The sequence below is a fragment of the Electrophorus electricus genome, chromosome 10, assembly GCF_041902795.1.
Source record: "Electrophorus electricus isolate QZ-2024a chromosome 10, ASM4190279v1, whole genome shotgun sequence".
NCBI classification, from domain to species: domain Eukaryota; kingdom Metazoa; phylum Chordata; class Actinopteri; order Gymnotiformes; family Gymnotidae; genus Electrophorus; species Electrophorus electricus.
The window spans coordinates 30,414,887-30,442,213 of NC_137506.1; the positions used below are offsets into that span (position 1 = coordinate 30,414,887).

Consider the following 27,327-nt stretch of genomic DNA (forward strand, 5'->3'; position numbering starts at 1 on the left):
TTAAATGTGGCGATTTTTTAAAACGGCTTCATACATTTTGGGTTTTTTTTAATTTGCCTACGTTTACTATTTTCAGGACACATACTCTAATAATTGCATTCACTTTTTCCTTATTGTAACAGTTATTCCCTACGACTAACATCTGGAACCACAGCCATTTCACATCTGGAGAGGATCCTCCCACTCTCGATCACAGCTGGCAAAGGACCACGAATGCCAGCAAAACAAGTTATACAATGGCTTTGTTCTCGCTCATAAACACTACACAGTAATATATGAGTGAGTAATGAACCCTGATTTAGTCACACCACAAAAACACTGCATGATGAAAACAGACTACCTTAATATTTAGAAAAGGCGTTTTCTTTTCCGTAACAAGTGGCCTGCAAAAAACACTTCAACCTCTACAATTAGTAGAAAACGAAGATAAGACCTTTGTTCTCATAATCGCTTCTTCGGTAACAGAAACAAAATCTTTAGAAAGCTTTAAAATCGCCAACAACGCCTTATATTTACCTCCTCACTGACTTGTGTAATTTTTGGAAAACTTTTTTATCTTACGTACTCCAGGTAACTACTTCATGCGCATCTTATCCTTCCAACTGCGACGCCTCGCCCATCTCTTCAGAAAGAAAAGGAAAGGCTCCTGGGCTGTTGAAGTGGGGTGCAAGCACACGCCGCTCTGCAGCCTTAAAGGACTCAACTGCAGCACCATAAATGCTGAGCGCTTTAGATTTTTCCTTCTTGCTTTTGCACCACGCGCATGCCTATCCTGTACACCGCTTCCGTTGTGTGGAGAGGCCTCGAGCGTTTCCGCGACCTCTACTGGTGAGTCAAAAAAGCGCCCTTTATTTTTCTACTTACATGCGAAGGTGTATACGCTAGCCTAAAATAATTAAGTTACAGTATTATTTCAGTGTAGCAATGCCTTATGAGTAAACCCAGCACACCAAAAACAAATCTATAAAAAAGTATACCGCTTAAAAAAATAGCGAATTGCAATGTGCAATAACGTCTTATACAGAATTTCTCAAAATAAGAACTTGTAACTAAAATTTATAACAATGTTAATAACTAAAATACAAGTCTAACTTGAATACGTGTAATGTAAATAGTTGTACTCCACCTGAGAGCATAGATTTGCAGTGTACTCAGTTCATATTATGCTACAGACCAGAAAAGGGAAAAAAAGTGTCATATCAAAACAGTCACAAACAGCAATTTACACTGGCAGGTTTACTTTAATTGGGGAAAAAGAAGTACAAGAAACAAATGGTCACTTAATACTGAGGAAAAGAGGGATCAATTTTGTTCGCCCAAGCTATTAGGCCTCCCGAAATGTCCTTCACGGTGATTTGCTCCAGCTCTGCTCCAGACATCTTCTCCAGGATCTGCACCGCCTTCTGGGAGTCATTCCCAAGTTTACACACCACAAACACTAGCAAAGAGAAAAGAGGATGCGAGGGAAAGAAAATGTGGTGTTAGCTCAATCCCGGTCCCCTACAAGCCTACTCTAACACATAAAAAGGAATGCTAAAGGCTGGAGACACAGTTTGTCCTCTTGTGCCTCTGGGAGCTGGAGGAAAAAAAGCGCTAGTAGCATAGTTTCATAATGTCAGTCATTGCCCAAAACAAACCTTATTTCAGGCAACTGTATTAAGTAATCTTATCTTAATCGAAACATGCTAGCTCAAATAGAGCTTCTCATCTCTAATAAAAACACAGTCCATACAAATACTTGTTTATGGAACAGGAGGCCAGCTGTTTCTGATGACCAGACTATTTCTGTGATGGAAAACGAATGCTTAGCAACGCCGTTACCTCTATCCTCATTGGTCATCCAAGAAAAGCAAGTAATCTGGCAATGCAACATTACAAAGGCCTAACTGGTCTGAGGAAACTCCGATTACCCCTCCTTTGTTCTCCTTGGAGCGTGGAGCTGGTCGTGGTGCCCTGCGATAGGTGGCCGCTGGCATTTAGCGCGCAGAGGGAGCGCTCACTGTACACACAAGATAGGATCGCTTAACAGGCGTGGCTCAATACTAGCGGTCTGCCGAGTGCGAGATGTGTGGCGTGCAGCAGCGCACTTGTTTGAGGAGAGCGGAGGTTTGCTGGATGAGGACTGGAGGAGGCATGGAGGGCGTCAGAGACCCCCCACTGATTTCCTTAGAGGAATACGCTTCATTCATAATAAGCTTGACATTTATTGCACTTGAATAATTTATTACACAAATGTCATCTTGACCCTATAACAAATATTTTCCGTTTTTCTAAAAGACTTTCTTAGTATGCTTAAAATTTTGGGGAAAAATCTCACAATACATCCACAGCAGCAGTGACGTGTCCCAGCACAACGTGTGGACATAAAACCCCACGCTTACCCGGGAGTGGTGCGTCGGTGTTTGGCCGCTGTTTCAGCTCCTTGATCTTCTCCTTCAGCAAGTTCACCTCATTTGCTTTTCGTTCCTCTAAACTGACAAGTGGAATGTCTATCAATAACAAAACAGAAATCAACTATCAGCATTGTGATCAAATTAGTTATGGGCATAAGAGATTCTACAATGCATTCTCATTTGGCAAAAAAAGACAAATATCTGCCCTGGGTTTGTACTGAAATAAAGCCATTAGACAGCGTACTGATTGAAGTTGACAAACGGCAAATGTCCACCTCGACTTTGGGCCGAACGTCAAGTAGAAGGTGAGGAGAAGCACTGTCCACAATACCTCTGTATTCCTGCAGGAAAGCATTGGAGTTCAACACAGAACTTGGATAAAGTTGAGATCAATTGTTTAATTGTATACAGGGCAAATTATTTTTCTAACACTCATCCAGTGGTAAAGCTGTACAGGGGTGTGTCTGATTAACTACATAAGCTGTGCTATAATAAGAGAATGTAAAGACAAAAAAAATCTAAATTAAAGCACTAGTGTACTAGCACTAGACAAAGTAATCACAGATGAATGATACCTGCACAGATATTCTCTGTTCAGCGGTTAGAAGATTCAGTCTTCGACACTAAGAAAGAGATGAACACTGAAAATGACCACTTTTCTTTCCAGTATATAGTGCATTTAATTATTATTGGTTGGTATTGACTTGGGGGTGTTTGGGGGGCTGTCAGATACTGGTCAAACACTGAAACTTAAGCATGTAAGACTATAGTAACTCTATGAAACTGGTAGAGATTTCTGAGTAGGGATTTTCTATTGCTTCTCACATGGCCTTGCGTGCCTTATTTAGCTTTCAAAGACAAAGACAAGTGTTTTTTAGAAACAAAGAGTAGGCTACTGCCCATTGATCTGAGTTCAAATATTCCTAGAAGAGTCACAGTGACCTCCTGTGGACATTTACTAAACAGAACAGCAGGTCTGTTCCAGTCACACAAAATTGCTGCACATGGAAAGTGAAGCATCTAGCTCTGCAGCTGACAAAAGACTGACATACGGAACCAACCTTATCCGTGGCAGCCATGCCGCAGAAGGCCTCGTAGTCCAGCAGCTCCGTGACGGCGGGCGTCTCCCCGCAGACATCGCACTCTGCCCGCCTGGCCCTCAGCTTGATGGCGCGGAAGCGGCCCTCCTGGCCGTCAAATATCAGCAGCTGCTGCCCAAATGAAGCTGCGTGAGGCAGTCAAAGAGAGACACACTGCCACATATCGAGGGGCCCTGTGCGAGGCAAAGACTCAGCACTGTGAGCTACGGTTCTTTCGTGCAGGTTCGGTGAAGGATACATGGTTGGCCGGAGGCAATCTTCAGAACCTCTAAGGCCTGAAGGCAACCCATGATTCCAGGAACTGCAAGGAGAGGGAAACATGTTTGCATATGCAGGGACTCCGAGTTGGCTTGAAAACTCTGGGCACCTATAATTATCTGGAGTAAATGTAGTCACATGTAGAAAAGTAAACGCTTTACATAAGTACAGTTTATTTATACACATACATATTTACAGCACACAAAGGGGTGTTTTCCATACATAAATTAAGCCCAGTTTAGAAAAAAAAAGCCTTTCAGTAGAGAAATAGCATAGGCAGTGTGTCGTAAAGTTAAACATTGGCAGGTACCTCTACATGTTGTAATTCATTTATTCATTTTTTATTTATATAGCATTTCTCCCATCAGATGTTGTTACCAAGCTGGTTTATGGTTTTACTTTAATTGAGGGATGCACTGAGACTCACCCACTCCTAAGACCCCTCCATCGGAGCAGTTGGTGACAGTGTCAGGCTGTGGGGGGATGGGGTGTAGACACCGGTAGCAGGGCCCTCCTCTGTGGTTGTACACAGTGAGCTACAGGCAAGAAAGCAAGAGGGAGGCAAGCCAGTTTCTGCTCAGCCAAAAAGGTCAAAGTTTAGGTAAAGGCAGCAACTAATGCCTTCCAAAATCACAGGCACACCCAGGTTCTGGAGTATGTCCATGCATGCTTGTGTACCTGTGGCTGTCGGCTTGATTTTGCTCTGACAGCAATCTTACCTGTCCCTCCATTCGCAAGGCACTAGCAGACACTAAAGGCTTGCCACTCAGAACACAGGCATCATTGACAAGGTAGCGTGTAGGGACATTATCTGAACAGTCTGCCACAATGTCATACATGAAGAACAAGTAGTTAAGGACTCAAAAAGTAAAAAGCAGCTCAAATATTGTACTGCATTTCAACCCTTTTACACTGCAAGGACTTGCTGGCTGGTGCAGTCTCTCCTTTCTTAGTATAGTAACTACATACTTTTAATAATGTTGTTACTGAATATTTCAGAATGAGATTCAGTATCAGAATCACATTAGTGTTTGTCAAGTATAGATGTTTGTTTTGGCAAAATGGAAACTGCTCAAAGGTTTCTCAAGTATCTCACTGAGAGAAAGATAGCTAAGTGCACTGACATTACTGATGATATTTGAGAACTTGCAACAAAAAACCACACGTCCGTTTTTCTGCAGCCTACAAAATAAAAACAATAATATAATGCATTATTGCAAGTTTTATTTTTAAATGCCCACATGAATGAAGTAAGGTAAGTCTAAATAAAGCATATATTGCATTATTATGTAATTTTAATGTAAATGTACAAAATCAAAAACGAAAATAACTGATTACACAAAAAAAGGGAAATGGCTGATATATGGTTTTTCATTGCAAGGGCTCATTTAAGGAACAAATATTCACAGCACAGTAGTAACAATTCATATTAAGTTACTGAATAATATACCTTCAGATTAATAAATCCAGAGTTTAAGATAAATCCCCAAAATATACTCTGTAACATTTATTTGTTTTTCTGCAGTAGCACAGCATGAAAGGATACTGCCCGATGAGGTAGAGGGCATTTGCAGACGAGAGCTTGAGATGATACGGCACACACTCCACTCTAGAATTCAGCCTGTGAGAACCTTAAAGTTAGCGCACAGCACCCATACTCAGCAGGGTCCTTAAGGCCACAGAGCATCGGAAAGTCTGGTTCTCAGACATGTTCCGCATTTGTGGATGGGTTTGGGAGGTACCTGCTGAGAGCATGTGCTGCAGACAGGGCTTTGGGCAGCCCTCGGGTCTTCTCCGTGTGCAGCACCTGCCTGTGAAGATTACTCAGCTCCACCTCATCATAGTCCAGTAGCCCCAACCGCCCTGCAAGGATACAATATATAATGTTGGAAGACTGCTAGGTTACAGTGACACATGACATTTATATTAGGCATAGCCCCATGGCAAATTGTGAACTGGGACACAGCCTGTGCATAAACAGATTTTAATTTGAATGTATGAAATTTCAAAGACTGGTGAGTGGTACATTTGACATAGATATGACGGACAGTAGGAACAAACTCATTAATGGATAAAGAACACAATCATACATAGCCTGTATATGCTGTCCAACAGTGTCTGGTAATCAGTGAGCTTTTTTCATTGGTAAATTTCATTCGGAAGAGGAAGCAGTCATGTTTTGCAAAGCCAGCCACTATACACTTCTTATGTGTTTGTGTATGGTTCTTTGCATGACACTATTATTATTATTATTATTACTATTATTATTATTATATTAGGCCAGCCCATTGTGTTTGTTTAGGATAAAGAACACATTTCCCAGAAGTGTAAATCTGACACTGACATTTGCTGCACTCCTAAGTCACTTTGTGTGTGCCAAGACATGTTTCCTTTTTACTTGTTTCCAGGTAAGTAATAAAACTCTATTTAATTTGCTGTGTTCAATGGTGGTCAACTACAGCACTACCAAAGCTATCTGCCTATTTTTTTAATGTATTGTTGATTAGACTAGTGGATGCTATTCAGACACTATTGATTTTCTTTTTTTTACCTGTTCTTAGCTTGCACAGGGGAGCATCTCAGAGTAAAATCAAACCAACATCCACATCCACAGCTGACGTACACAGGTATACCCACCTATACCTGCTGCAGCAAGATACTGTGCAAGGGGACAGCCTAATCCTCCACATCCCACAACGAGAACAGATGTATTCGAAAGACTCATCTGACCTGGAAATATACCAGACAAGTTGTCCTTGCGCTTATTTTTAGAAATCTAAGGGCAAACGTGGTTTTGGCAAGGTTTTAAGTTAATGCAGCTAGCTAGCTATGTTATTACCTTTAACACCGAGCTCTGGCAAGAGAAGCTGTCTACTGTATCTCAAAATGTCATCATTTGTTAAGGTGTTTTTCAAAGGGGAGAGAGCTGATACCTTATCCTGCAAATCCGTTAGTAAAGAGTTAGCCTAAAGAAACAGAAGGAAAACAACATATTAGATAAAGATAATACTGTTCTGAACAGAAAATACAGAAACAGGACTGTCTCTACATATTGTGATAGACACGTAATGCGAGCTTTAGCTTTAGCTAGCTGGTGCGGACCTTTTGGATTTGGCCAAGTTTCTTTTTTAAAGCAGCAATTTCCATGTCTTTTTCTATTAGCTGTTTCTTCAACGCTACAATACCGTCATCCATGTCGAACATCAAATATTTTTTCCCAAACCAGCCCGTTTGTTATTCACGCACAGAATTAAAACGTTATGGTTCCTAGCCACTTAAACGTGTAGACCTCCTCATACACACGTTTGCGTCCCCATTTCCTGGTTTACAAACGTCCACAAACACGCGTGGGAGCGTCGACGGGGCACGTGCTTACTCTAACCAATCAAAGAAGAGACCGTAAACGCCATGTCCTTAACACACGGGCCAAAGTACACGAAACTCTGCCACTTACACGTCAAAATAAAGCAGGTGTTCACGCTTTCTGATGAATAAAGAAAAGAGGTTTAACACAGGTTTAATGTATTTGTCCTAATATAATATTCAGTAATCTAGTTTGGGCCAGTTATTATTATTATTATTATTATTATTATTATTATTATTATTATTACTACTACTACTATTACTACTACTACTACTACTATTGTTATTAATTACCTCTGAAAATTATCACAGCCTCATTTTCAACATTTTCCCCAATATTTCTCATCGCTTGTATGCTAGCGTTATGTCTTTAAATAGTACACTTTAAGATTAACATAAGGAAGCTTAGTCCAAACTGCAACCTGAAACCCCTCACATCTCCCCATTTATTATCTCCGGTCTCGGTCTGCATGTAATATCCCCTTAAGGTCAGACTGACGTGCTTAGCCGTACCAATACGATTCTGTGAGCCACAGGCTAAAACTCCTTAGATTGAATGCTTGAGAGTTTAAGTGGAATCAACTGCCTAACTGATAGGAGGGTGAAAAAAGAAATCAAATCGTTTGCGATTTCCATTACTCTGTAAGGAATAATACTTTTTGTTTGTTTGTTTGTTTTACGACCCCATTGGCTCCGTCTAAAAGAATAAAGTGCAGCTAACTGTGCCCCAGCCTTCAGGTCCTCCCTCAAGTGCCTCACATGATCTGGAGGTCTCAGTGAGCCAGAGCGTGTGGAATGCGCCGTGCGTAAAACAGGGAAAGCTGCCACTTCGAGGCGAAGTCGGACCATGTGTCTCTTTACTTTCCTTGGCATCTTTGTAGCATGTACGGGCTACATCAATGGCCAAATACCATGGAGTCAAGAAAAGGTACCTTTATTTATCTTACATATTTTACGGGGAGATTTTTTTTTACCTTCGTCTGCGTGTAGATCCAATTAAATCTGTCTCTAAAGACTCTGACGAATGGACTGGAATTTCGGAATTTTTGCGCATTTTATTTGCCTATCGGGCAACAAAATCCGATTTTTCAATATTTCGTATATGTGACGGTAGCCTATATATTTGATATTGCTAGTTTTGTTATCAGTGATACACGAGTTGTCCCATCAGCTGTAAGTTTTCGTGAGAATATAAAACCCGACAATGTGCGAATTATGGCAGACTTTCTCTCATATGGGTGCTGTATTGTGTATAGCCTACTTTTTTGATATACAAGCGTTTATTTCCAAATGCATTATAGTGATGACGTTTCTTTTCTCTTCCATTTTCGGTCTCTGTCAGGTTATTTGCTTTTAAACTAAAAGTTTACCATACTGAGATTAAATTAGTCAACAGATTTGTCTCAGTATGAGATCATCATGAGATGATCTCGCCTGGGCATATTAGGGGACATTGTGTGTTATAATCCAAGCCAATTGTGGAAGAGCGCATTTACTTTCGTGGTCAGATTGCGTCTTATCTATCTGATTTGAGCATAGCATCGTTAGACCCACTCTACGCTGTTCAGTCTCTTCCGTCGCCTTGTTGCCATGGCAGCACGCTCTTTTTCATTGATCCACCGATGGAGATCTTGATATTTATAGAACTAGAATGGAATCCCGTCAAAGCTCTCTCAAATTCCCGGGAGGATTTGTATGAATTTTCAATTGCAATGTAATTCACGGTTCACTGTTGGCTCAGTGGGGTTGTGTACACGTTGTGTAAAATAAATCTTGCGTCACGAACTTCATCGTTCCGTAATATCTGTATCTGGACATGGGCATACTCTGAATTTACGATCAGCGTGCAGGCTGGAGAAGTGACCATGCACCAAACGCTTTTAAATGGGACAGTTTTACATTTTGAAGTTATTGTTTAACAGATTCGTGTGCTTGGGAATTTCTAGCGAGTATAATTGATCATAACAAAACAAACCAACAAACAAAAGCCTAAACGGACTTTGAAACCAAATAAGACTAACGAGTCTGACGTCACATTCAGTAAATACCATGAAAAATGCGTTTGGCTCGAGGGGACACTTCTACAGTATCTTACTAAGAATTATATTTTCTGGTTCTTTTTGGTCTTTCTTCATAGTCTGAAGCGTTGGCTTGTGTTCAGAGCCTAATGAGAGGCCATTCAGCCTAGCAGATTGCATGTCCTCTCTTCTGTGAATAACTTCCAGATGCAGCACCCATGTACTTAATGTTCTTGAAAGTTCTGTGGTGTCTTGTGTGGTTCAGACCACATAATTACCCACCAGGCATATACAATCTATAATTTCTCCTACAAGCAAGAATGAACATGTTCTGTCACAACAGTGCAGTTAAGTGTTTCCAACACATTTCACGTGGGACCATTTGTAGTGTACTAATTTAGTGCTGTATGGGTAAACACACTAATGCCTGGGGAAATATTTCTGCCTGAATACAGTGTCAAAAATTAGTATTGTTTATCAATAGAGTTACAGGAATGATTAAAGGCAGCAATAAAATCAGTAAGAAATTTAAAGAATCATTAGATTGGATTTGGGCTTCATCCAGAACAGTAACAACAGTCAAAGGAAGGGCATGAACGACATCTGACAGTAATAATTAAAATATATATAACTCATACACTGAGTGGGCCAATTATTAAGCACCCTTCCCCCTTCCATTGAAGACAGCTTAGTCAGTGCATCCCAAAGGTAATACTTCCTAAGTGAGTGGGTTTGTGCCTAGGGGTTGAGTCTATGAGTCATTCAAAGGGAGAACAAAGAACAAAGATTTATTTATTTGGAAGAGTGTGTTCTTTTTCTGCTCACCATCATATTCAAGTGTACTGAATCTCTTGCTTTCTTTATATTTGTATTCATAATAGTTTGAATAGGTATCTATGCTGTTATATACACACAAAATATGCAGACCACACCAGCTTTTAAAACAGTTTATTCGTGTAAGACTCAAAATGCAGCTCAGTTATGCATAGTACAATCACGTCAGTGATCTAACCTCTGAGCACAGTGTTTGGTGTCTGCCAAAATTTGTGGATTACAAATTATAATTTAAGCAGGCTATAGAATAACTGTAGCTATTAAAATGGCTGCTGATTCTGTGTTCATAGTGCTTTTATATTCTATAAGTCATGTCAGTTTTAAGCTCAGTGAAGTTTGGTCAGTATAGCAGTACTAACAGTTTGTGGCAAGCGGGCATATATCTCCACTGGCCTCTCGATGCCATTTGAATCATGGAAATGTCAACAACAACCAGTTCTGCAGAATGCCACTGGATGCTACATCTGCAGCTTCTGTCCACACTGATTCCCCATATGAGGATCTGATCATCTTTCATAGCCCAGACTGCAGTAAGGTCATGGCCCTGGGGCATGTTCTCCTCTCCATACAGCTCTATCACAAGGCGAGAACCCTGGGCTCCGGTGATCTGACCAGCGTCTCAGCTCACACTGATATTGGCCGCATGTGGGAAAAGGACCTGAGGCCCATGTTGGTGGTGCGCTACCCAGGTTCAACAGGAAGCCAGTCGGTGCAGCAGGTCTGTGCGCGCGTGCGGCCATGTGCATCTGTGCACGTCAGGCTAATGAAATGAGGCTAAAGTCGACCGAGACGTTCTCATCGTATGGAGCATCTGTGTGTTGTCTCTCTTCCCACAGCATATAAAATCTGTCCTGGGTTCACTGAAGGCAGGCTGGGAGGTGACAGAGGATCACTTCCAAGGCCATACACCTTACGGCCAGATGCCTTTCACTAACATAATTGCCACTCTCAACCCTGCTGCCAAGAGGCACCTGGTGCTGGCCTGCCACTATGACTCCAAGTATTACCCCCCTCAGTGGCATGGGCGGGTCTTCCTGGGAGCCACTGACTCAGCTGTGCCCTGCTCCATGATGCTGGAGCTGGCCAGAGCACTGAACCCTGAGCTGGAGACTCTAAAGGTGAGGAATGGATGAAGAATATGTTTTATTTCCAAGATGGACTGTTCCACTTCAGCAATAACTTAGATATGGAATGTAGATGTGGTAGCTATATTGTGATAGAGCGGATTTCTTGCGTTAGAGTATTCCCAGCATTAACACATCTATCTTAACTCAACTGTGAATCTTTCCACTGGGAGCTGAACAAATCACCAAACTGTGTAGGTCGTTGGAGCTGGCAAATGCTTACTGCTCAAGTCAGTTAACTTTATGTTTATGTTTATTTGATGCTGAACATGACTATACTGAAGAAACAGTAGAAATTTATCAGGCAAAGAGGGGAGAGTTAAAGACAAAAAAGATGACTGGAAAAGAAACAACCAACAGTTGCCACATTGTTAAGTTAATGTGCTATAAATACCCACGGTGGTTATTCAAACACCTCAGTTATCTGGAGGTCTCCTGGACAGGGTCAAATTAGAAACATGCAACATGAATTTAAGTCAGTGTATTGTCATAGATTCATCACTAGATGGCAGTGTGTCTTCTGTGCCCTTTTCAGGACTCGGGGTCAGACCTGTCTCTACAGCTGTTGTTCTTTGATGGAGAGGAGGCTCTGTTTCAGTGGTCCTCCACAGACTCATTGTATGGCTCCCGTCACCTAGCGCACAAAATGGAAAGCATTGCACACCCCCCAGGAGCCACTGACACAAACCAGCTGCATGGCATTGTGCGTTTCTCTCGCAAACATGCCTAGCCGTTCATGTAAACATCAGGGACTCTACAACTATGTATGCATGAAGTGTAGTATTGCACAGCTGTGTTTTTTAATTACTGCTACCATGCATGCAATCCAGATTAGTGTGCAGTAATCCTTATGCTAATTCTATGTTGTATTTAGGGCATAAGACTAGACAGGTTTGTTGAGAACACATATGGCTGAGCAGTCTTATGAGGCCTTGGTGTGGAGGCACCCCAGTAAGGCAGTGCTGCAGACAGTGGACAGTACATGAGCAAAGACATATGTTTCATCTCAAAGACCGGTCGGAAGCTGAGCCTTATTATATAATCCAAAAATTATTTTTTAACCTCCTCTGTTTTTCACCCTGTTCCACTCTGTCCACATCCTCTCCACCTCCATTTCTTTCCTTTTTTTTAAAAACAGGATCTTTTTGTTCTGTTGGATTTGATTGGTGCTCCCATGCCTCGCTTCGGTAACCAGTTCTCCAATACTGCCAGGTGGCTTTCCAGGTTGCAGAACATCGGTGAGCCTTTGTCTTCCATTTGTAATGTTCTCATTACCCCTGCTGACTGCCATCTTCTCCTCCCCCACTCTGGCAGAGGGGTCTCTCCCTGTCTCTCCTCCTCCTGTCCTTCACAGACAAGCAGATGGTATGGATCATGGAGGAGGGTAATTGCTTTAGAAGGATACTGTGACCCTGTGCAAATCTAAATAAATGTCAAAAATTATAAATGCTTAGAGGATGGAACGAGCCATTTCAGCTTGTTATCAGACTTGATTCTTAAAGAAGAACTCCCTATTCGTGATTACTGGTCTAATCTCAGTTATATCTTCCCAGTCATATTTCACTACGATGTCATGCCATTAAACTATTGCACAATCACTTGACCTGAGTGCAAGACACTGTTCTACTTCAAGAGTTCAGATGCTTTTCCTAACTCATGTGCTTATCTGCATTTTATGTTTCCAACACTGTGTGGTCATTACAGACTTGGTCATGTAGTAACTGTTCTGTCTGTCTGCTTCCAGAGCGGCGTCTGCACGCCCTGGGCCAGCTGGAAGATCACCCCAATGAGGTGCAGTACTTCTGGCCTGGCCTTACTGTGGGCCCAGTGCAGGATGACCACGTGCCCTTCCTCAACAAAGGTAATACCACCTTGCCATCTCTTTTACATGGCACTGCTTTAGGGCAGAATAATGCAGGGCATCATTAGAAGTTATGAATGTGCTGATGCAGTATGTTCCCCCATGTGAGACTGCTGGAAGCCTAGAGAACTGCGCTAAAACCCAGTACCCTTCCTGGTCCCGCAGGGGTTCGGGTTCTTCATCTTATCCCCACGCCGTTTCCTTCTGTGTGGCACACCTTTGATGACAACGAAGAGAACTTGGACCGGGCCACGATCCACAACCTCAACAAGATCCTGCAGGTCTTTGTGCTGGAATATCTCAACATGAAAAGCCAGAATCCACTCCCAGATGCCCCTTAATGGTCCCTTTCCTTCTGCCTAATGCATCAGTATCAATTGCGTCAACTCTGAAGTCCCAAAACCTCAAAAAGCTAACATGGTCCTCCACACAACACATGTTAGAATTAGGCTTCACCTGCATCAGATGTGTACTTGTTGTGTGCTATATTAAAAGCTTTTTGTGTATGGCACCACATGGCCAAATGTGTTTCCTGAGATCCTTTTTCCTCAGCCTATTCCTAAACCTTCATATTCTGAGGCGTGTACTCTGAGGTCCTTCAAATAGGTTGTGTAACAAATTGCACAGCTCAGAGTTATTTCAGTGAATATCAGTCTTTAGTTTCCACTCTTGTGTATGGATTTTGTTGCATCCAAATGTTGCATGTGTCTAAATGAAACCATGTCCAGGAAGCACTGTATTTTAAATCAGTCATCCTACTATCAGAGCCAATGTGCCCTTTCTATTTTGCAAAGCTTCTTTGTGGCAATGCCTATATCTGTACCACAGAGAAAGGGAAACATTTCTGTCTAATTCTGTGATCTGTGGCACAGAAAACTGTGAATGGAATAAATGTCAAATTATTTTTAACAAAGGCTCTAGGTGGAAGCAGTTGGGTTTGTCCACCGTTTTGGTGTAAAGAACCTTTTGAAAATGTTCCTGTTATGGGTTATTAAAGCTCATTGTTCTGTCAGACACTAAATATGACCTCTAGCTTTATGGGGCCTGTTTTCCTTTGATTACAATGTGGCAATTAGTGCAGGGAAAGAATGGAAGAGTGGGATGGAAGGACAGAGATATTAGCCTGTGGCACTCAATCGAATTGTGATGTGTCAATCCTGAGGTTACTGAAAGGAGGAATAAATAACAACTTTAGCATTAAACATGGTTCTGGAATGTCTTAAATATTATAATGTCTATTTTTTACCAGTCATCACCCTAAAAACTTTGGTTCTACAGATGTTAAATAGATGTTGAATTAAAACATTAAAATTGAAGTGTGCTCTTTTTTTATTTTATTTGATTATGTTGTCTTTGCTGCCATCGCATATTTCTGGGTGGACGTTCTTGTCCAGGGAGCATATTTAAATAGGAACCTTTGATAGTGTTGCTGTTCTGCCTATGATGGTGATAATGGTCCAGTACTCAGATTCAGCATTGAGCTTCATTAGAGTTGTGTCTTCCCAGCACACACACACACACACACACACACACACACACACACACACACACACACAAAAGACTTCAGCCAACATTGCCATGGCTTGCTGCACTGACCTGCCACAAAGGGCCTTGTTTCACTCCTTTCTTGACAGAAATGAGGTTTCCCAAGCTCTGAGCCTTGACCTTTTTACAGTGTTTATTAAGCATATAGAATTCCTGGTCCCTTTGGTTAAGGTACAGCTGCACACTGAGTCTGAGGTTGGCTTGTCTCTAATTTTTATTTTGAAATTTTGCATGTAAGATGTGGCTTTAAATAAAGCCACTACTTGTGGGATCAGCCAGCTGTTTTCAGATGTAGATGGATTTATATGATGTATAATATTCTTTAAAAGCAAACCTTTAGGAGAACTTTAAACACCTTGCCATTGAGAAGTTGGAGCTCACGTTGCAGTAAGAATGTACCACTTTCAGTTGGTTCTTGAGTGCCTGTGCTGAAACTGAAACCTGATTTATTGTGCACCTGTCTGGGATGTAAAGACACTTCCATGTTGTGAGGTTTTGCTGTGTGGCATTTAGCAAGGCTAAGCTTTTGGTTCAGAACAGGTATATTCATTTTTGAAGGCCTACATTTAATTTTTTTTATTAGGCTTTGCGTATACACATCATGTTTATATGGTTGTGTCTTTCTGTCTCTTTCTCTCTGTCTGTCTCTCACATACACACACACTCACATACACACCTACAAAAATCCCTGTGACGTCTCCCTGTGACGTTATGAGGCAAACAGGATGTGGAGAAGGGGCACGTTCAAACATACGTTTTATTGCGCACACAGGTGACACATCTAACACAGCACACCTCACTAAGCACATTTCAAACACCAACAATACGTACTACAACACAGGAGACATATATACACTCAAGACAATTACACAACACAGAACAGGTGAACGACATGAGAGGGCGTGGCAACAGAGACGAACACACACACGAAGACATTTGAGGAGGGGGCGGGGCCGTATCATGACAGAGCCCCCCCCAAGGGCACGACTCCCGGCATGCCAGCCTAACGGGCTGTGGAGCCGAGACCAACACCAAACAACGAGGCTAACTAACATAACGACAGACACCGGAATGCACACACTGACAGGGACTGACATGGACACAAAGGAGAACAAAGGGACAGGCGCATTTATTGTAACGGAGAGAGACACGGTTACAGGAACAGGCACAACAATACATGAATTAAACAGTCCGGGGAAGAGTGAGGAAGCCCCAGCCATTGGCTGGGTCGGACGCCAACCAGCCTGGGAGGGAGGGTCTCTCGCCGGCTTGGTTGGCGGAGACTGTCCAGACCCCGGCGCATGCGCTTTGGTAGGCGCATCGGTTGTGTTGCCTGGTTGCGGAGCAGACCCCGGTACCGCTGCTTTTTTTACCTCCCCGAGGCTTAGGCGTAGGCGCTTGCTCTCTGATGGTCCTCGCCCTAGGGGGAGGAGTGTCCTCCTCCGCCGACAACTCCGTCTCTCCGTCGGTCACCCGGGGCTGCTTGCTGGCTCCAGAGCACCTAGCCCTGGGCCGAGCCTTAGGTGGAGCCTTGGGTGCTGGGGACTCGTCTTTTTCAGAGCTCGTGACTTCAGTCTGAGAGGAAGGATCCCCCTGAGGTACCTCCTCCACCTCCATCGACGGGTTCTCCTCTCGATCAGACCATCGGTCCAACCCCAGAGTGATGTCACTGCACTTCCCTTGCTCTCCATACTCCGCATAGCCCTCTGTGAAGTCCATGCAGGACCCTACGGATTCCACCTCCGAGTACCCAGCGGGTCCCTCCCCCGTTGCGATCCCATGGATCAAAGCCAGGAGGAGTGATGGCCTCACCGCAGTAAGGGAGAAGTCCGCGGTGTCCGACTCCGAGGACTGAAAATCATTATACCAGTCATTTTAGTCAGACATAGTCCTGTGTGACTCCTCCACTTCCGCACTCGGACCACGCTCTCCTATTGCGGGAGTCAGGAGGCTACCCAAGAACACGGAGGGATTGCGGGCACGATTTGGGGAAATGTGTGTTTTCCCCTTCTTCCCCTTCTTCTTGCCCTTCCCAGGCATCCTTCTTCGGTTGGTATTTCTGTGACGTTATGAGGCAAACAGGATGCGGAGAAGGGGCACATTCAAACATACATTTTATTCCACACACAGTTGACACATCTAACACAGCGCACCTCACTAAGCACATTTCAAACACCAACAACACGTACTACAACACAGGAGACATATATACACTCAAGACAATTACACATAACGCAGAACAGCTGAATGACACGAGAGGGCGTGGCAACACAGACAAACACACACACACACACACACAAAGATGTTTGAGGAGGGGGCGGGGCTGTATCGTGACACTCCCCAGCAATCACTATGGCAGTATCCCCACTCATAGACAGTTAAAGTTACTTAACTACATTATTAAAGCAGGCCTCCTGAATTCTTTAATTCTAGGCTCTGCTTTGATATGCTTGCAGTTCTCCTGAAGATCTTATTTTCTCCTCTGTTATTCTAAAAATCAGAGTCTGGACCAGTTAATTCCTAGTTATTCTGTAATCCATCATAGGGCCTTTGCATACTATAGGAATAAACTAAACCAACCCATCATAGCTTTCCAACAATAATGTTGATGATTATCATATACTATAATTTACTGTATAATAATAATAATAATAATAATAATAATAATAATAATAATAATAATACTAATAATAATAATACTAATAATAATAATATAGTCATCATCATCATCATCATTATTATCGTTGTTGTTGTTGTTGTTGTTGTTGTTGTTTCACTAAAGGAATATATATTTATTAAACATAGGTAAAAGATCATAATGTCTTATTTTAACAGTTCATTTGGCATGAACTGGATTGCAATGGTATTGCAATACACCAATAAACTGCCAGAGGGAAGAAATAATTAGAGATCCTGTCTCCAGTGTTTTATTGCTTATGATACGTTTGAAGGTGTAGTTACAGGTACACTAATTTCTCCCTATAGCTCTCCAGATAGGGCTGTGTGAACACCAATATTTGATGAAGCATGGATTGTTTTTAAGTGGAGAAGGGAATGCCAGCTTAGTTCAGAGTGCCTGTGTCATGTGACTCACATACTATTATAACCCTACCTGTCTGCCCATTTTTCAAACCTGTCCTGACAATGTTACCACTACTGGAGCATATTTACTCTCAGGGTCTTATCCAGATCATTCTGTGTGTGTGTGTGTGTGTGTGTGTGTGTGTGTGTGTGTGTGTGTGTGTGTGTGTGTATTTGGTGTGTTGGTAACCTTCAGAGGGCACCAATGAGCCAGAATATCAACCAATATCTGTCTATCTACAGATTATACATGTTTATCTTCAGAATGCTGTACTGAAAAGTATATTAACTGACCAAATGTATAGGAACTATTCATCTGCACACTTGTTGCGGAAATTAGTGGATTGGTCTGAAATCAAGTTGCTACGGCCTTGAATTTTGTTACTGCATGGCACATAGGGTTTATCCCACAAATATAGACTATACAATTGTAAAATAAATTATACTCATTATTTTATCCACACTGTCATTAACGTGAAAAGTTTTTTTCCCCTCTTTTGCTGGCGGCTGGTTTCAAACGTGTGGGAAGCGACTCCTCCTCCCGGCGTACTTGTTGAGGGGAGGAGCAGCCTGTGTAATCTGATCCCTTTGACTACTTTGTGTCCCTCTGTCACTGCGAGTTTAATATCGCTCCTTACTGGTTATGTGTGTTTGAAGGAGCGCTGGTTCCGTGTGCAGGTGGACACGGTGTGACAGGCTAAACCTAAAATAACTGGATTTCTTTTATCCGCTTGTACAATGAAGAAAGAATGATTAAAGTCTGCAGTGTGAGTTCTAGATTGTGGCGGCAGTCAGCGTTTTGTTAACCTTCTTGTTCCCAGGAATTTCGTTACCTCATAAGTTTTAACAATGGACCCAATAACCAGTTGGACACCTAAGCAGGTAGTCGACTGGATGAGAGGTGAGTTACAGACTCAGTACACTTAAGATGTATCTTAACAACATTTTTTGTTAAAATCTATCAATCGAAATTGCAAGCTTCTTCTGAAAAGCGGACACAGTGACTCCCTCAGGTCTCCCGTGTGTCCAAGCGCGTGGGATATGTAGCGAGGCGCGTGGATTTACCTGTAGTTTCGTAGAAACTAGCGCTCGTGCGCGCGTAAACGCGCGCGCGTGTGTTCGGCTTTTCTTGGTGGACTGACTGTTCGGTCAAACTGCTGAAACTTTGTGCGCTGATGTTATATTGTGACGAGCAGTGACGAGACCAATTGCTGGCTGTTTTTCGTTTTTATCTTGAAAATTGTGCCTGACATTTTACCTCTGTCAAAGTTTGTGTTTTGTTTATTTATTTACCATAGTTTTGACTGGGAGGTTTTAAAGGTGGACGTCTATCTTGTCATTATCCATCAAGAATCTATTCCAGTCTACACTGTTATGTTCTTGGTGTTATTAGTGTTAGCAAGCGCGACTGTTTTGGCATTACATGATCACATCGATAAGCTTGATCCTGACCTGTTGCATGTTTTACTTATGTTAGTTTAAATTCTTTATTCTTCAACATATTCTGTGAATGGCTTTTTGTTATAGCATTAACCTCACCCTAAAAACAAATAGCCCCCCTTACAAAAAAAAAAAAAAAAGACAGAACTCCTGAACCTCTCACTGTACCACTGCCACAACTGCTAGTCTGGGAGGCTATAAACTACAGCTAAACTGGATCATTCTATGGGAAGAAACTCCTCAGGGCTATGAGGATGTTTTAGTTTTCACAAAGGCGCACCAACCTGTCTCCTGGTTGTTGGTTATGTTTGTGCAATAATGTTTTCTCATGACAGTGACCTGTCATCAAGGCAGTTTCTTTCTCTTGGGAACAATATTTTGCAGTTGTGACTCATTCATTGCCTAATCATCATAGTAACTTACTGCAAACCTAATACTGTTGTGGCAGGGGCCTTACTGATATTATAGAATAGTGATATCTGTTTTATAACTTTATAATAAATCACTGGTCTAGTACATAGAAATAAGTCTGCCTGTCTTTCTCACTCACATTCTCTAGAAGCATGTTTGTGTGCGTACACACACACACACATACACACACACACACACACACACACACACACACACACACATGCACACGCACACACACGCACATGCACCATTATAGCATATGTTGATTTAATCTCCTAATATAGTTGAGTGTTCATATAATATTTTCTAGCGAGTCTGCAGGCTATTTAGGGAAGGTTTCGCTGAAAGCTGGACCGAATAGCTTCACACTTGCTCATTCTGCTGTTTTTCCCCCTACTTGTCCAACTCCCACATTCACTGTGAGACAGCTGAGTGCCTTTCATTCTTTTATGCCTCTGTGAAGGCATTTCAGACATCCAGAGCCACTACTGTAAAAGTGCAGCAGAGGGACTTGGGCCAGAAGTTCTTCTGACTCAAAAATGACCTACAGGAGAAGCAGCATGTCAGATAATAGACTAGTGCTCATAGTGCTCATAGACTACAGGTGTTAGGCATTCATTGAAATATTCTAGGAGTGTAGTCTCACACCATTGATGAGTTTACAGATTTACAGTAGCAGTGTTAGATTGTGTATAAAACATTATATAATGGATTTTCCCACTATGATTTAACTCCTATGAGCCTATGTCCTTAGAAGTAGCATTGTGGCATGGGAAATGGAGTCAGTTTATTTTTGAGAGCTTGAGGTTTGATTAGAAGGCTGTGGATCCAGTGAAACACATCTGGAGGTCACGATCGAGGCTTACAGAATGCAGAACCTCTGAATGCAGAAAATGTGTCTGCACATGCATGTGTGTGTGCGCACACTCCATTTTTGGAGTGGTGTTCTCACAAATATCAGCACAGTTAGAATGCTTCACAACCAATCAGGTTGTGAGGTCTTAATTAACTGTGCTATATAATTTGTATATCACATCTGTGCTGTGTATTGTGCATATGTCAGCCCAATCTCAAAATAAAAATCTATGAACCTTTCTCATGGGTGCGCGTGCTCCATTGTTGTGGCTTCCATGTTGCTGAACGTGGAAGTACACTGACCTGAATTAAAAAAAACTTTGCAAGATCTTGCAAAAGTACAGAATTTTTCCCAACCATTTAATATTTTTTTTCCACTCCATGTCCCTTACAGGGCTGTGTGAAATTCTCCCGTACATGCTTTGTTTCAGGTTTAATGTGTGCAATAGTGCCTTCAGAATTGCAGTCCTTGATCCAGAACATGTGGCCCAATCCATTAGAAACGTGTGTCTTAGCAGTGGAACTAATTATACGTATTTCTCAACTCCAGGTACTTTGCCTCAAGCTGGGTAGTTTTTACATAGAGCCCCTTTTGACAAACACCCAGACGATTCCGTTGCTATTTGCATTAATCTATGTTCTGTGTGCTGCGGAGGGCGTGGTGATAAGCGCTCGCCTCGTGTGTGTCTGTGTGTTTGTGTGCGAGGCTGAAGGCCAATTGCTGCCCTTTACTTTCAATCCGAACGTCCTGGTGCAAAGATGCCAGATCAGCTGAGCGTAGTGTGGGCTGTGCTGGATCCCCACGTTCCCCAAGAGAGGAGGCCTCACTGAAGAAACCCCGCCAGTGCCTGGCTCAGCGTGACAAGGGGAAGAAATGCGACTTCAGGTGCACGTGGGTCACTGGGGCTGCATGGCTGCTTGGCTGGGCAGAAAAGGGGGTCAGGACACAGCGGGCTGTCTGTGCTGCTGAGGGCTAATCCGAAATGAAATGAATGGAATGCCCGTTAAACTCCCAAGCTGGACGGAGACGAAGAGACAGGAGTGTCTGTCGCTGCAGCAGCGCATGTAGCATTTCCTCCTATGCCGACTCTCTCCTCATGCAAATTTGTGTATTAATTGCAGAAGCCAATTTGATTGGTGAATGAAGGGTCGTGGGTTGTGGTAGGATGCATGGCCATTCTGCAGTGTAAGGAGAACATGCTTCTTTTGTAGCATGGAATAAGTTGTTTGTATGCTATCGCTTAATTGAAAAGGCATTTCGTGCACATCGGTCCTGTGTCCTCCAGCCTCAGTCTCTTTGTTGACAATACTCAGGAAACAGTACAGACTATATGATTGTTGTTGTAGGGATCTTAAATAACTGCTGCTATTTCAAGTAATGAAAGTGTAAAGCAATGCCTTTGGACTCATGCAAAAAATCCTTGTAAGGATTATCAAACAAGGCACATTCCTTACAGTCCTCAGATGCCTCACCATACTGTATTGGGACATCCTGCTTTATGGCTGATGTAATTTCTCCCTCAACTTATTAATTCAAGCTTAGACCTCCAACCAAGACTGCTGTAATGTGCAGGATGTTTGGTATAAACCCATGTAGCTTTATGTGGTAAATTACCCAGTGATAATCGTGCAAAAGGAATGTTTGCTGTGCCATTATACAAAGCTATGTTTAAATAACCTCTGCTTGTGAATGGAATGTACACGGCTAAACAGCCAAACTCCCAAAAGATCAAAGGGGAAAATCGCTACAGATATTCCTTTATGCCCCAGTCTTCTTTCCTTCCCATTTGTGGCATTTGAAACGATGACCAAATGACTCTTGATACTGTTACTATATATAAACACTTCCTTTCATTCCACTTGGTGATTGTCATTGGCATTTTGGCAGCAATTTTGTTAAGAAATGAAGTCACAAGAGATTGTTCTCATTTTCTCTTCATAAAGGTATATTCAAATCTGGAACATGTAGGGACATGTCCACACTTTCTAGCAGTGCCTGACACTGTCAGTTCTTCGACAGGTTTTGCTCTGCTTAACCCAGTAACCTTTTTGTGTAGCCAGAAACCCATAGCTTTATTGCTCGTATTCTTTTTAAATATGCGTGCCATTTGCAGTAGTTCCTCCAGGCTTTCTTATCTATTATTTAGGCCATGTTCTGCACCATTGCATATAATACCATACAGACATAATTTCCTTCTTTTCCATAACAAATGTAACTCTATCAGCCAAGAAGAAAGAAAGCTAGATGAAAGAGGACATGGAAACACATGGGGGGAACAAAGGAATTTTCCTGTGACATGGCAGTCAGCTATTGTCACATGGCACCTTTTTTACCTACTAAATAATTTGCTAGAGGGTTCATAATGTACAGACAGTAGGCTGTAGCTGCTTGCCAGCTGTTTTGTATCACTAAGCTGATGACTGAGTGGAAAGATGGATGCAGTTCCCAGTCTCTTAAACAGAGCAGTTGCAGGCTTTGACTGTCACTTTGGGCTTTCATTGGGAAGTTCCCCTTTGCACTTGCTATAAGATGTGTAGAAACAATTCAGTATAATTTCTTGCCAATCACAGTTGAGATTAAGTCTTACGGTCTGGAAATTTACAATAACTGAGCCATCCTGGCATATAAGTAGATATGATATATAAGTTGTTTGTAAGGGCACTATTTGCCATTATTCATTGGGTTAGATTAGACTAGGTTATAGTCTCCTCAACACGCCATCGTAGACTTTGTCTCAGAATTGATACAGTTGCTGTGTAGGCCTCTATAACTTAGAAATTTTGGTGATGGTATAAACAAACATCTTGACACCTGATACCCGAGGCTCTGGTCAAAATCTATGTCGGTGATCTGTGTCTTCCACTGTAAAGAAGGATAAAAAGACTTGGTTTTCTCTCCGTGTGCTGTAAAGGTCAAAGCATAATGCCCCCATCCACCACCTGCCTTTGGGTAAACAGAGGAAGGGTGGTACTGCACAGACGCATACAAAGAGCCAGAGCCACCCCGGAGAATTATGGGAAATTCTGCCTTAGGTTTCACTTAGGCTGCCAAAATAAAAGCAGGGCTAAATTTATGCTTTTTACATCAGCATTGATGTTGACAAAGTACAGATTGTCTGAGTGGTAATGTGGTATTTTGGGATGCAGGTAATTTTGCTATTTCTAGATACAGGAGATACTTGGTGCTAATGCATGTAGTGTACACACAGCAGTTCATCATGTCTTTGCGACTAGGTTTGGGGCCTCCTGAAGTAGAGGTTTGTGCGTATGTGCATGCGTGCGTGCGTGTGTGCGCAAGAGCTGGAGCGAGAGGGAGGAGCTGTAGTCTCACAGAGCTGACTCAGTTTCTTGTGGATGTCAGAGATGTGAGCAAAGGCTGGTAGATAGTGACTCATAAGCATCTGTCACCTTTCTGAGTCGATGAGAAGCATGTCTGTCCCCGCCCTCCACATTCACATGGGCTCAAAACCTCCTGACGTAAATGGCATCAGAGTTTAACTGTGCATCTATGTATGACACTTGAAGCGTGTAGTACTACACCAGGGAAGTGTAGTGTGTTCCTTCTTCTGATTTGTACCATCAGGCATAACTGGAACTGTGACTTTCAGGTGATCCCAAAGCCATGTGTTCCCAGATGATTTAGGCTTGACAGACCCCACTGTTGATTAACTCCGGACCCTCTCTGACTGTCAGTTATCAGAATTAGCCCTCATCAGAGAACGCCAAGCTGACATGAGAAATAAATGTTTTGTGTCTGCTTTGGAAAGCCATGCATACAGACCTGCATATTGGTTCTTATGATGACATATAATTGAATGTGTTGCTTTACTGAGTGGAGCAATTCCAGCTTCACTGTGCCAGCAGTGTCCTTGTGTCGGCCTGTGAGGAATAATGCGTAATTTCGAATCTTCTCTCGTCATGATGCTTTTAATAGTGGCAGTACATGGTAAACTGTTACCAAAACGAATTACCTTCATAATGTTTGTTTTAACACTCAGCTTCTATGAACAATCCTCATTATTTTGGGGAGATCAGAAATTTCTATTTGCTGTTTCTTAGATATTTAATGGTTTTGTTTATTCCTGGTGTTATATGACTCATAGTCTATTGAATAACCATTAAACCATTTTGTTATCAATAGTCAAGTGCAACTGCAAGTTAGGGCCTTTAATTGTCAGAAACCCTAAGCTTAATCATTTGAAAAAATCTTTTCTATTCGAATTTTGACTCACATAGCAAAATTGTGGAAAATCTGGTTTTTGCTGCTGATCTCACATAAAGCCTAGCAATGTCCTTAACAGTTATTTAACATTACACAGATAATTTAATACTTTTACGCACGAGATGTTTCCACATCAATGCTTTGCAATAGCATTGGTAAATATTGACATTGGTGAACTTGACATTTTTCACAGATGTAAAAATCGAATTGCCAACAAATATATGGAAATAAGTCGTAAATACGTTATCTGGTTAACTGTGATTTGGAGTCTGCTGTTCAGAAACACATTCCTTTTTGGTAGTGCTCTAGAATGCTTGTTTGTTGGAGGTTCTTGGGTTCCTATGTTTAGGGCTTTCATGGTTTGGGCAAAGCACAGGCTGCATAATTCATGATTGAGAAAAGAATTCCTCCATTACATGGCTTTTGCTGTCAGTGCTATGCGAGTTACACTGAAGCCAGGGTGGGACAAGATAGGTGTCCCTGCCTCCGTGACTAAGCAAGGAGGCTCCTCTGTAATTGTGGTTTTGCCCTGGGGGCCAGGGAACAGACGAAGAAGGAGGGGTAGGTTGGGGAGTGCCTGGGTCCCAAACCACTCCTTACTCCATATCTGTATTGACATTTGCCCCCTGCTGAACGCACTCTTTTGGCTTTAGCAAGACTTGTGGAGGAAGCTCTAGTAATAACGTACGCCAACTGTGATGTCTGTCAGACACAGAGGCGCTAGCCTCTCTGCTCCATGATTATGAGCAGGTGTTTGAGTGGTTAACGGACAATGAGGCTTGCTCTGTGCTGAGCAGAGGATGCTTGTGTGAGGGCGGGTCCAACATGCAGAAGCACTGGCATTATGATGCCATACTCCTTTTTAGGGACTTCTCAAAAGAAATATTTTCTCATTATTAGAGAGTTTTTCAGGCCTCAGCTTGTTGATCCACAGGTAGTATTGCCTTCCCAAAAGTGAATTTGAAGGGTGCTTTACCACTAGGTCTTCTGGTTGGTTAGACCAGGTCTTCTGGTTGGTTTAAGATTGTTTCATTTGATTGGGTGTAAGTGTTTTGTTTTTTTTTAATTTATAGTGCACAAGAATGAAAACTCTGTTGAAAATGGCAGCCTGGCATATGGTTCATGCAGTACTGCCCTAGTTTCCTCACTGTTCAGGTGCTGCGTAGCTGAACTGAGTAACAGAGTCCCGTAACTAACCATTACTGGGTGTACTATCCCAAAAACCTTGTTGCCAGATGACACTACTAAACAGATGCCGCTAGTCTTAGCTCTAAAGAAAATGTACCCAAAACAAGATTGCCCTATGATGATGAGCACAGAGGTTGTATATGACCCGCAGCAAACCTGTCAGGTCAGTTTCAATTCCCCGTAGGACTTTCAGCTCTTCACCCCTCAGCTTCCAGCAGCCGTTGTAAGACGACATGCGGGTTGGCCATTGCCGCTGTGGTGCCATTAGGCCTGTGGCCCAGAGCATGCCCCACTCAACTGTCGTCATCTCGTTATCTTCCAGTCTCTGAACGGGATTCTAGTCCAAATCAGTGAGTTTCTGCCTGGGGGCAGAAGGACTAGTTCTGATCAGCTGTGAGAACTTGTGTTCTCATCTGTTGCCATTGCCCTCATCATCTAGTGGATTGTCTATTTTCTCTCTCTCTCGATGCTGAAGCAGTTGCAAAGTTTGTGTAAAAACACAATTAACAAATTGTGGGCTTGCCAAAGTGAGTCTTTTAGGTTTGGAAGTTATTTGTTATTTGACAAAGATGTTATTTGACAAGGATTTGGAAGTTATTTGACAAGGATGCACATCTTTCCTGGTCACCTCGCCCTGTTCCTATGTAGCTATGCTTCTTACGCAGAACACTGAATCTGCTTTCTTTCTGGTCTGTAAAATCATGCATCAGAGCAAAGGTCTTTGCGCATCCAAGGGGGCTTTTTTTTTTTACTATAACCTTGTTGTCTACCCAGGGAGCACCATTGTGGAATGCTGGCATGTCTTAGAATAGGACACCTCTGGAGAACAATGGACATTCTTTCTATCCCCGCAGGTTTGCCCAAACCTCTAAATAAAAAAGGGAACGAACGAGTAACAGTGGCAGCAGCTATTGTACATACTGTGTTTCCCACTCTCCACCCTTGGCGGGCATGGCTAGCACAGGAGGGGGCTCTGTTCTCTTTGTGTGTGTGTGTGTGTGTGTGTGTGTGTGTGTGTGTGTGTGTGTGTGTGGAGGGAGGTCAGATTAGGCTCAGAGTCCCACTGGGAGGTTGTTCACTCTGTGAGCGGTGGAAGGGCTTTCTGTCTCATGTAATCAAGCCCCTGAGAGCCAGAGGCAGCTCTTCCTTCCCTTTGGGGCCTGTGTATGGTTGAGAGCCTTGCTATGAGAAAGAACCATGGTGAGGGTTAACTCCAGCTTGTACAGGTCTGTTGAGGAGAGTGGTGGTAGGGGGTGGTGCTTCCTGTTGGAACAGATGTTAAGGTCAACCAAAAGCTTCAGAACATTACACTGAAGGGTGCAAGGTTTATAAGTGCTGACATCAAAGTCAGCTTCAGGGATGGAGAAAATGCCGAAAACAAAGCTTGACTGATGTAATTGTGCAGTCGAGATATGTCCGCTGAAATGAAGGTGCCCTTTTGGACAAAAGAAAAATGTGAGAAAAGCAAAGTAGTTAAGTTAAGCTTTAACCGTTAAGGAATGTTTTACATGCTACATCAGTGTCAGACTCCAAGAAACGCTTGGTCTCTGCCACTTCATGTTTTTTACTTGATATTCTTACTGAGTGTGTTTTACTTCAAATGTAGATGAGTTATTTCTCAGGGCTTCAAAGTC

General features: G+C 42.5%; 3 protein-coding genes across 6 annotated transcripts in view; 2 read left to right on the forward strand and 1 right to left on the reverse strand.

Moving 5' to 3' along the window:
- Positions 1 to 1,274: 1,274 nt before the first annotated feature.
- Positions 1,275 to 7,076, reverse strand: mocs3 (molybdenum cofactor synthesis 3). Of its 2 annotated transcripts, none has more exons than XM_081721430.1 (13): positions 6,854 to 7,076; positions 6,591 to 6,717; positions 6,389 to 6,481; positions 5,494 to 5,614; positions 5,294 to 5,372; positions 4,471 to 4,584; positions 4,179 to 4,287; positions 3,732 to 3,794; positions 3,455 to 3,618; positions 2,969 to 3,016; positions 2,638 to 2,734; positions 2,382 to 2,489; positions 1,275 to 1,438 (listed from the first exon to the last, which is right to left on the reverse strand). In XM_081721430.1, the coding sequence occupies exons 1-13, from the start codon at positions 6,953 to 6,955 to the stop codon at positions 1,281 to 1,283; spliced, it is 1,383 nt and encodes a 460-aa protein (XP_081577556.1). In that variant the 5' UTR covers positions 6,956 to 7,076; the 3' UTR covers positions 1,275 to 1,280. The 2 variants fall into 2 exon arrangements, with proteins under 2 accessions (XP_081577556.1, XP_081577557.1); XM_081721431.1 differs by having other exon boundaries at positions 6,685 to 6,717; positions 6,854 to 6,958.
- Positions 7,077 to 7,623: 547 nt separating this feature from the next.
- Positions 7,624 to 14,267, forward strand: qpct (glutaminyl-peptide cyclotransferase). Of its 2 annotated transcripts, XM_027004868.3 has the most exons (7): positions 7,626 to 8,042; positions 10,538 to 10,684; positions 10,803 to 11,084; positions 11,626 to 11,793; positions 12,229 to 12,328; positions 12,835 to 12,951; positions 13,117 to 14,267. In XM_027004868.3, exons 1-7 carry the CDS (start codon positions 7,962 to 7,964, stop codon positions 13,290 to 13,292), a joined length of 1,071 nt encoding a protein of 356 aa, XP_026860669.2. In that variant the 5' UTR covers positions 7,626 to 7,961; the 3' UTR covers positions 13,293 to 14,267. The 2 variants fall into 2 exon arrangements, with proteins under 2 accessions (XP_081578316.1, XP_026860669.2); XM_081722190.1 differs by lacking the exon at positions 11,626 to 11,793 and having other exon boundaries at positions 7,624 to 8,042.
- Positions 14,268 to 18,193: 3,926 nt separating this feature from the next.
- Positions 18,194 to 27,327, forward strand: part of LOC113574131 (connector enhancer of kinase suppressor of ras 3-like) — a 32,223-nt gene continuing 23,089 nt past the window's right edge. For both annotated transcript variants that reach the window (XM_081721666.1, XM_035532892.2), the window contains exon 1: positions 18,194 to 18,478. In XM_081721666.1, coding sequence (XP_081577792.1) covers positions 18,427 to 18,478 — 52 coding nt within the window. In that variant the 5' untranslated portion in view covers positions 18,194 to 18,426. The remainder of the gene's footprint in view (positions 18,479 to 27,327) is intronic.